Source organism: Cottoperca gobio, unplaced genomic scaffold, assembly GCF_900634415.1.
Source record: "Cottoperca gobio unplaced genomic scaffold, fCotGob3.1 fCotGob3_174arrow_ctg1, whole genome shotgun sequence".
NCBI lineage: Eukaryota > Metazoa > Chordata > Actinopteri > Perciformes > Bovichtidae > Cottoperca > Cottoperca gobio.
In genome coordinates, this window is record NW_021166822.1 from 76,743 (window position 1) to 87,796 (window position 11,054).

At 42.5% G+C, this 11,054-nt stretch overlaps 1 protein-coding gene across 1 annotated transcript in view; it reads left to right on the forward strand.

Annotated features, from left to right (window-relative positions):
• Nucleotides 1-10,796, forward strand: part of LOC115004742 (SH3 domain-binding protein 4) — a 38,833-nt gene extending 28,037 nt beyond the window's left edge. Inside the window, exons 4-5 of the mRNA XM_029426411.1 lie at nt 5,620-5,808; nt 9,469-10,796. Coding sequence (XP_029282271.1) covers nt 5,620-5,808; nt 9,469-9,693 — 414 coding nt within the window. The 3' untranslated portion in view covers nt 9,694-10,796. The remainder of the gene's footprint in view (nt 1-5,619; nt 5,809-9,468) is intronic.
• Nucleotides 10,797-11,054: the final 258 nt, after the last annotated feature.

Consider the following 11,054-nt stretch of genomic DNA (forward strand, 5'->3'; position numbering starts at 1 on the left):
TTCTGGTGTTTCACAAACTGCATGTTGCAGCTCGTTCTCTTAGACATTTGAATTCTTCCACACTGCAAACATTTTCACACACAACGGACGTATCAGCAGATATCCTCCTGTTTGCAGATGACAGGCCGCTGGTAGAGGACAGCCGATATTTACCCATAAATCAATGCATCCATCATTTTCACTGCTTTAATACTTTCTGCCTCACATGATGAGAATGAAACTGTCCCATACTTCTGTTAGAGAAGAACGGGAGTCACCCGGGAAGACCCTGGTCCTCCTTCAAACAGTGAATCCTCTGCAGATTATTACTCCCTGCAACAGGAGACCTTTGTTTTATCTCGGCCTAAAGAGGGATTTTCATTTCAAAGCTCTCCCTCAGCTCTGCAGACGAGCGTCTGACCCTCCTGAATTATTCGCAGTGAGATCAGCGTGAAATAATAATAACATCCTATTTCTGGAGGAGGACTCTGAACACTGGAGCGGGATCCAGACTCATTATGTGCGATTAGCTCTCCACTTTGCCATTCATGTACACAAATCTAGATTTGAGTTTGTCCACCATCTCCGGCTTCCTTCCTCCTTATTCGTTCCTTGGCCTCCTCTCCTCCCTGCTCCAGTTCCTGGGTGTGTCAAGCTGCTGCTTCTGGAATAATTGACAGAACAACAGATCACTCGCCCTCTGGAGATTTTGGCCTTGTTTGGGAACGCGCAAGTTATTTTCGGAGCCAGTTTATGAAGAATAAAGGGAGTTGGCATGTTGAGTAAAGTGCCAAAACAAGCAGCCACGATCTCTAATCTCCCCGCAGGTTCTGGTTCGGAGGTTGAGGTGTGTTCGCACAAAGGTACAGACACGAGAGAGCAGGTTTAAAGCAAAGCTGGAAAAAGGAATGAGATTGCAAAGCCTACGTGGCTGAGATGGAGTATAGATGCTGCAAATGGGAAAGGTGAAGGAAGTCAGATGGAAAATGAAGATGTGATAGAAAAATAATAAAGAGGAGATTGAAGTGGAGAGATTGAGTGTCAGTCTGTAGCTGAGGAAATAAACAGGACGGAAGAAACAAGTCGTTTATCAAAAAGCTCACTTAGCTTAGTTTTGCCATTTTCTTCGAATGAGAAAAGTATTCTGTGTGCGTGTGTGTGTGCGCAGCAACAGACATGATTGAAGCGCCCGCTTCGTTTCCATATCAACGTTATCTCTGAAAATATGTCTGCAGGAATTTTCTTCTCGTTTTGACAAGCAGTTGATTTATGCAGCGGGGGGGCGGGGGGCTGCAGGCCTTCAGATTGCTGCGCTTTTGAAACAAACTCTGTGGCATTTAACTAAAGCACACACACACACACACACACACACACACACACACACACACTCAGAGTCCTATAACAGTCCACACAGACCCGCTGACATTTTAAAAACCACAGTCCAGCATTCCTTTGCTCTGTGTTGTCGTGGTGCAGAGAAGCTGTTAGCGTTGCTGTGGCGTTGCTGTAGTGTAGCTGTGGCGTTGCTGTGGCATTGCTGTAGCGTTGCTGTAGTTGGTGCTATAGCGTTGCTGTAGCGTTGCTGTAGTTGGTGCTGTAGCGTTGCTGTAGTTGGTGCTGTAGCATTGCTGTGGCGTTGCTGTAGCGTTGCTGTAGTTGGTGCTGTAGCATTGCTGTGGCGTTGCTGTAGCGTTGCTGTAGTTGGTGCTGTAGCGTTGCTGTAGTTGGTGCTGTGGCGTTGCTGTGGCGTTGCTGTAGCGTTGCTGTAGCGTTGCTGTAGCGTTGCTATAGTTGGTGTAGCGTTGCTGTAGTTGGTGCTGTAGTGTTGCTGTGGCGTTGCTGTAGCGTTGCTGTAGTTGGTGTAGCGTTGCTGTAGTTGGTGCTGTGGCGTTGCTGTAGCGTTGCTGTAGCGTTGCTGTAGTTGGTGCTGTGGCGTTGCTGTAGTGTTGCTGTAGCGTTGCTGTAGTTGGTGCTGTAGCGTTGCTGTAGCGTTGCTGTAGTTGGTGCTCTGCCGCAGTGCAATTATTAGTTTAGCATCGGACTCACGACGCTCAGTGATAAATACTTCACAACGCACCATGAAACATTGACAGCAGCCGGAGTGTTTCCGAGCAGTTACACGTGCCTGGGCAGTTCTTCTCAAAGCTCTGTGAACTTTATGACGTATTCTAAGTCAACACACACTTCAGGAGACCATCTCTAACCTTGGAAATATTACTTTCACATAATAAGTATCTGAGTCGTTTCATCAAGTCGTGAGTTCTGTCCTATTTCTTTGATTTTGCTTTTGCATGAATATGTTTAGACTTTTGGCACTACAGTTCCCATCATGCTTTGCGTGATGCAAACAGGAAGTGTGTTTTTATAGCCTGGATTTCTTCCTGTTTGTTTGTTACCATGGAAACAGACAACAATCTCCTGGATTACTTTTCATACGGAAATTTGATACGGAAGAAAAACGTCTAAATGTTATGTTTATGACGCTCTGCGATAATAAACAACGTCTTTCTCGTGTGGATGTATGGAACAGGGTTACACTGGAGCTCAGAGGGTTAATAAAGGGTACATATATTGTCTAATATCCATAAACTAAGGCATCGAAAGAAGTTTCTTTAACATATTAACATGAAGCATCTTGTGCTTAAAGAGGAAGCAGCCTCAGCTTGGTGTAATTCATTCATTGGTTTATTTGTGAACTTTGTCGCTGCTCTATTGTAGAGAACCGACCTGATTGGCCGGTTTGAACTGAGAAGGCTCTGAATACGTGACTGGTGTTGTCTCTCCTCACGTGTGAGGAATTATTGATCGGGTCACTCTCTAATTCCCCGTCTGTCTCTTGTAATGGAGAACTTTGATGCTTTCATACCTTCGCTCAGCCAAGAGTCCCAGAGGTGCAGATGTTACGTGAAGCTTCTGCTGGATGAAGAATACAAACAAGACCAGAGAGCAACACATCTGTTTCTCTTCTTAAACTGTTATTAATAAACTACAATAAGTGCATATTCCACAACGCTAAAACGCTTCTTAACTCACATTAAACATCAGCTGATGTTTGTATTATATCCGTACCTACAGACGACCTCATGTTTACTGTGTTTCTTGCGTTACTTTCACTCAAACCTGAGGAACACAGGAAGTGATCCCCTTTCTAATCTGGGACTTCCTGTCGTTTCTCCAGCGAGGAAGCAGCTGTTTGTCAAGACTTTGTCTCCCTGAGAGCGTCTTCGTCTCAACGTCCACAAAGACCCAGAAACAGACAGACGTCCCAAAGTGTCTCTGAGCTGAATGAGTCCTGCAGTCTGATTGGCCGACAGCAGCCGCTGCTATCTCATCCTCTGGTCTGCTCTCAGAGTGAGAAGCTGCTGGAGCATGGCATCTGCATTCCTCCTCAACCTCCCCTGCTCACCCCTCCCCCCCTCAACCTCCTCCCCCCCCTCCTCCCCTCTTCATATCCTGTCGTTCCACACATTCCTGCACATGGAACTGAAGCCCAAACTGGAGCTTTAAATTCACCTTCGCTCTGTTGAGTCTGTGTTTGTGAGTCTGTGTGTGTGTGTTTGTGTGTGTGTGTCTGTCTATATGTGTGTGTGTGCGCGCGTGTGTGTGTCTTTCTATATATGTGTGTGTGAGTCTGTGTGTGTCTGTCTGTCTATATGTGTGTGTGTGTGTGTGTGTGTGTGTCTCTGTGTGTGTGTGTCTCCGTGTGTGTGTGTGTCTCTGTGTGTGTGTCTCCGTGTGTGTGTGTGTCTCTGTGTGTGTGTCTCCGTGTGTGTGGTTGTGTGTGTGTGTGTGTCTCCGTGTGTGTGTGTGTCTCTGTGTGTGTGTCTCCGTGTGTGTGTGTGCATGTGTGTGTGTCTCCGTGTGTGTGGTTGTGTGTGTGTGTGTGTCTCTGTGTGTGTGTGTGTGTGTCTCCCTGTGTGTGCGTGTGTGTGTGTGTCTTTGAGGACACATTTAATATTTTGACTTTGAGAATGAGGACATTTATGAAGTTTTCTTGCAGCTCTGACGGTCGTTGGTAGTTTGTATCTTTTGTGTTGCACTTTGTGTCTTGTGTTTATGAGACTCCCTGTAACACACACACAGGACAAACACTTCACACACACGTAAACCCTCAATAGTCTCTGTGCAGCCTTGTCACGCTTCACCTGCTGCTTCTTGTTCTACTGATCCAATGTGCACAGCTGAGCTCTGCATCGTCCGGACAGTCACACACGCTGACAGATTATGGGATGGATTCTTTAGGACATTCAAATCTGTATCTGCATGTGTGACGTGCTGCAGGTTGAGCTTCGTGTTTAACTCCAACAGTATAAGTGATGGAGGCGGTCAGAGGGGCTGACGGAGGAGACACACACACACACACACACACACTCACACACATACAGAGACACACACACACACACACACACACAGGAGACACACACAGGACACACAGAGGAGACACACACACTCACACACACACACACACACACACATACAGAGACACACACACACACACAGACACACACACACACATACACACACACACACACACACACACACACACACACACACATACAGAGACACACACACACAGACACACACACAAACACACACACACACACACAGGAGACACACACAGGACACACAGAGGAGACACACACAGGACACACATACACGCAGGAGACACACAGAGGAGACACACACAGGACACACACACAGGACACATACACACGCACACACACAGGACACACACAGGACACACACAGGACACACACACAGGAGACACGTTCAGCTGCTCCGGCTGCAGACATCGGTCCTTTAGTCGATTAGAAAACAATCAGAAATAATGTGATTAATGTTGAAATAAGTTTTCATGCAAAACATCTCATAATCATTAAAGAAAAGTCAAAATTATGAGAAGTATTTTAAAAAATATTAGAAAAATGTTGAGATAAATAATCAAAATCATGATATTAATAATTTAAATCAGGATGTTAATAATTAAAGTCATGACATATATTATCCAAATTATGAGAAAAAGTTAAAAATACTGAAGTCTAAGTGATAATCTACACATTCCTCTTGCAGTTTTCAGCCTCTGAAATATGAAGATTTGCTGCTTTTCTCTGTTTCATATCATTCAATTGAATATCTTTGACAAAACAGGGCATTTAAAGAAACTGTGATAAACATGTTTTACTATTCTATCGACCCAACGATGATGAACTATAAAATGAAGGTTAATCCATAATGAAGTAAACTTTGTTGCAGAGTTCATAACAGTGTGAGGCCTGTTGCAGCTTTACACTGTAATCGTGTTGCACCCTTGTTGTGTCTCATTATTGGTTACCAGGCGTGTTCAGATGTGACATAAATCCTGAGTGTTGCTGTTCAAGGCTCTTATTTCTATTTCCACCAGAAAGCATCTGAAAAATGCACAAAGCTGAGATTTGCAGGGATTGTGGAGGCAGGCGGTGGGAAACAACAGGATCAAGCCAGTGGAATGAAACCTGTAGATGTTCATGTAATAGTCTGTTTGCAGTTATTAGTGTTTCCAGCTCACGTGCTTCTATATCTTATTCTTTACATTTCAGTTCCAGCTTCAGTTTGTACTTTCCTCTCTTATGTCTGAAGTCCTCTCGTGTCCGTCCCCTGCAGGCTCTGTTGAAGATGGACTGTCAGGGTCTCGTGGCCCGGCTGGTCATGGACTTCGTCCTCCTGACCACGGCCGTGGAGGTGGCGGGGCGCTGGAGGGAGCTGGCCGAGAGGCTCGTCAAGGTGTCCCGGCAGCAGATGGACGCTTATGAGGCGCCACATCGTGACAAGAACGGGGTGGTGGACAGCGAGGTACGTCTGTCTTACAGGATGTCCGGAGAATCAGATCCAGACCAACAGGAAGTTACTTTCTGTAAATACTTTTGGTTTAGGTGCTTGGTCGGCGAGCGGCTCGTAATTTGGTCTCTTTCTGTTCTTTAAATTTAGTCTGATGATTTTGTCATCCACAAATCTCTTATCAACTCTTCTTGTGAAGCCTTCTCTCGTCACACATGGGCTCAGACGGACATTACGCAGAGCTGCCACGGTGCTCGATCACCTCCTGCTCCTCAGGTCCACTTCCTGTCAGGGTGGCAGTGAGTGTGTGAAAGGGTTAAATTTTAAACGTTTATTCAAACTCACCAAACGCCAAAGCAACAAGAAAATACTTAAACATCGTCTTCAGTTGACCATCACAAGCGTCTGGTTCGCTTCCTTTAACAAACTGCTCGAATTCTTATTTTGAGTTTATTATATTGATACTGAGTTCTATTAGCTGATTATTTGCATTTTGTAAGATTTGGGTATTTTAAATTAGGACTCAAAAACATTTAGTTTAGTCAGAAACACTTTAGTCGAGCGAGACATTTCTTTAAAATGGTTGAAGTAAAGCAACAATGAAGCACATGAGGAGGGAAGTTATATATAATATTATAAATATATAATATATAACATTATATATATATATTATATAATATTATATGTAATATATAATATTATATAATATATATATTATATAATATTATAAATACAATATATAATATATAATATTATATATATATTATATAATATTATAAATACAATATATAATATATAATATTATATACATAATATTATATAATATTATATATTATATATATAATATTATATATATTATATAATTTATTATATTATATATATATATATATATATATATATATATATATATATATATATATGAATATGATCATGACGAGTTCTGCAGCAGCCTCACAGCTGTGGATGAGCCTGAGGCTGATGAGCACCACACGATGCTCCATCTTTTATTTATAGAACTTTAAGGGGAAATTAGTCATTAGTTCTAACTGGAAAATGATATAAACACACCTCACTAATAATCACAAATATGGAGAGTTGATGCAGGGAGGAGGGACGGTGGGGAATCCTGCAGCTGTTGTGATGTAAGATATATGATGTGTGAGTTTAAAACATTTGTCATCATCACACGTTCTGGCGTGCCAACATCAGCATCCTGTGCCGACGCCGTTAGGACACCAAATGCATCTCATATTGCAATAGTAATAAGCGATATGACAACATGATTCTAATAATATTGTTAGTTATGAGCTGAGACATGAAGGAGATGAAACTCCTGCAGAGTTGGAGGTGTTTTAAAAGCAGGAACTCTGCGGTCCAGTTGGACTGTCTCTACTTTTAGAAGTATTCGAGTTGCCTGGAACGAGCATTCGTCTCAAAGAAACTAAACAAAGCACTGAGCCGCTGCGTCTGCGTGGGTCGCCATGTGTAATGTAATATGTAAGGTGTAATGAACTGTTTTATTCTACAGGTATAGACATTGGATCAGTCTTCAGGTCGCTGGTGTAATGAACTGTTTTATTCTACAGGTATAGACATTGGATCAGTCTTCAGGTCGCTGGTGTAATGAACTGTTTTATTCTACAGGTATAGACATTGGATCAGTCTTCAGGTCGCTGGTGTAATGAACTGTTTTATTCTACAGGTATAGACATTGGATCAGTCTTCAGGTCGCTGGTGTAATGAACTGTTTTATTCTGCAGGTATAGACATCGGATCAGTCTTTAGGTCGCTAGTGTAATGAACCGTTTTATTCTACAGGTATAGACATCAGATCAGTCTTCAGGTCGCTGGTGTAATGAACTGTTTTATTCTTCAGGTATAGACATTGGATCAGTCTTTAGGTCGCTAGTGTAATGAACCGTTTTATTCTACAGGTATAGACATCAGATCAGTCTTCAGGTCGCTGGTGTAATGAACTGTTTTATTCTTCAGGTATAGACATTGGATCAGTCTTTAGGTCGCTGGTGTAATGAACCGTTTTATTCTACAGGTATAGACATCGGATCAGTCTTCAGGTCGCTGGTGTAATGAACTGTTTTATTCTACAGGTATAGACATTGGATCAGTCTTCAGGTCGCTGGTGTAATGAACTGTTTTATTCTACAGGTATAGACATTGGATCAGTCTTCAGGTCGCTGGTGTAATGAACTGTTTTATTCTACAGGTATAGACATTGGATCAGTCTTCAGGTCGCTGGTGTAATGAACTGTTTTATTCTGCAGGTATAGACATCGGATCAGTCTTTAGGTCGCTAGTGTAATGAACCGTTTTATTCTACAGGTATAGACATCAGATCAGTCTTCAGGTCGCTGGTGTAATGAACTGTTTTATTCTTCAGGTATAGACATTGGATCAGTCTTTAGGTCGCTAGTGTAATGAACCGTTTTATTCTACAGGTATAGACATCAGATCAGTCTTCAGGTCGCTGGTGTAATGAACTGTTTTATTCTTCAGGTATAGACATTGGATCAGTCTTTAGGTCGCTGGTGTAATGAACCGTTTTATTCTACAGGTATAGACATCGGATCAGTCTTCAGGTCGCTGGTGTAATCAACTGTTTTATTCTGCAGGTATAGACATCGGATCAGTCTTCAGGTCGCTGGTGTAATGAACTGTTTTATTCTACAGGTATAGACATCGGATCAGTCTTTAGGTCGCTGGTGTAATGAACCGTTTTATTCTACAGGTATAGACATGAGATCAGTCTTCAGGTCGCTGGTGTAATGAACTGTTTTATTCTGCAGGTATAGACATTGGATCAGTCTTTAGGTCGCTGGTGTAATGAACCGTTTTATTCTACAGGTATAGACATCGGATCAGTCTTCAGGTCGCTGGTGTAATCAACCGTTTTATTCTGCAGGTATAGACATCAGATCAGTCTTCAGGTCGCTGGTGTAATGAACCGTTTTATTCTACAGGTATAGACATCGGATCAGTCTTCAGGTCGCTGGTGTAATGAACCGTTTTATTCTACAGGTATAGACATCGGATCAGTCTTCAGGTCGCTGGTGTAATGAACTGTTTTATTCTACAGGTATAGACATCGGATCAGTCTTCAGGTCGCTGGTGTAATGAACCGTTTTATTCTACAGGTATAGACATCGGATCAGTCTTCAGGTCGCTGGTGTAATCAACTGTTTTATTCTGCAGGTATAGACATCGGATCAGTCTTCAGGTCGCTGGTGTAATGAACTGTTTTATTCTACAGGTATAGACATCGGATCAGTCTTTAGGTCGCTGGTGTAATGAACCGTTTTATTCTACAGGTATAGACATCAGATCAGTCTTCAGGTCGCTGGTGTAATGAACTGTTTTATTCTGCAGGTATAGACATTGGATCAGTCTTTAGGTCGCTGGTGTAATGAACCGTTTTATTCCACAGGTATAGACATCGGATCAGTCTTCAGGTCGCTGGTGTAATCAACTGTTTTATTCTGCAGGTATAGACATCGGATCAGTCTTCAGGTCGCTGGTGTAATGAACCGTTTTATTCTACAGGTATAGACATTGGATCAGTCTTCAGGTCGCTGGTGTAATGAACTGTTTTATTCTTGCTCTGGACTTTGGACTCTGTCCGGACGTGTGGAGCAGCTCATGTTCTCTCTCTGTCTGCAGGCCATGTGGAAGCCGGCGTACGACTTCCTGGTGACGTGGGCGGCTCAGATCGGCGACAGCTACAGAGACGTGATCCAGGAGCTGCACCTGGGCTTAGACAAGATGAAGAGCCCCATCACCAAACGCTGGAAGCACCTGACCGGCACGCTCATCCTGGTCAACTGCCTGGACGCCCTGCGGAGCTCTGCCTTCAGCCCCGCTGCTCAGGACGACTACGCCATCTGAACTCTCTCCTCTTCGACATGCTGTGAACCAGCTGGACGCCACCGCTGCTCCAACTCTTTTAATACTTCCTGTCTTGCATAGTTATGTATTTTTGTACTCTTATTACGGCACAGCATTTTTTTAAAGCAACACTTTGGTTAAGAACTGTGGATTGAACGCCAAGAAAGACACTTTTTCAAGAAAAGACACTTTTAGATATCGTACTCTTGTCACACGTGTCAAATCTCTTCTATTTATTTGTACATCAAAGAGAAAAGTCACTTCAGGTCCAAACGTTCTGTGTTTTATTCACATCTGGCACCGAAGGAAACGGAATAATTTATAAATCCACCTCTTGCTCTCCACTAGTGCCAAATATTTAGTATAACTGAATCATAGTTTTACAGAAGATTCTGAATCTGAACATCATTTAAACATCGTCTGGTTTGTTGTTTTTCTTGAATTCTTGGGTTTTGGACAAAACTAGTAATTAAAAAGGATTTTTCACAGTTTTCTGACTAAACTATTGAGAAACATAATGACGGTGATGGACGTCTGATCTCCTGTGTTTGTGTTAAGAACATTACAAGTTCCTTTGTTCTATAAAGTTGTTTTCGTCTGTGAAACCAGGTAAATTTGTTTTGTCAGGTGAAAAAAATTAGTTTTGTCAGGATGATTTTTCTAAATCACTTTTTTTTGGAAGTTGAACTTTTTCTTTCCTCCTGTTTCACAAACGTATTAAGATTATTGTAGCAACAACTTTTCCTCCTTTCGTTAAATCACAAACACCGGAGAGAACATAACAGAATATATTTTCTCACTTTTCAGTAATTACTTTCCTAATTAATGGATTAAAGTTTGTCAGCTTGAGCCTCCATGTAACAAACTGCAGTGTCTCGTGTCTCAACTCTTCATCTCAGCTCTTCGTCTCTTGTTTCTTTTTCGTCTCACGGAAAAACCTTTTTCCAAAGCTTGCCAAAAATGACCCCAGCTGGACACCGTACACCGTGTTGTGATGACGCTGTCGAAGCTTCTTGTCTCAGTGCTGCATTCTGTATCATGTGGTGAGTTTAAAAACCTTTCTGTGACTGCATACGACTCTAAATAAAATGTAAATATTTGGACACGTGATTTGTTTCTGAACATCCAGGTTTCTTATCTGAAGCAGGAGCGACAATGTTTACTGTTATCAGCGTTAGTGAAAACAGATAAGTGATGAAGAGGAGGATCCAGACCTCCAGTAGCGCGTCCGTATCTCCACGCTGCCCTCGTCACTCGCGGCCTCAAACAATCTTACTCTTTAAACAGGAGCTTTTCTTGTCGTTATGTTTCCAGCAGCAGCGCTTGGCTGGAGGCAGAAATAATTATGTTCTTGCACGATA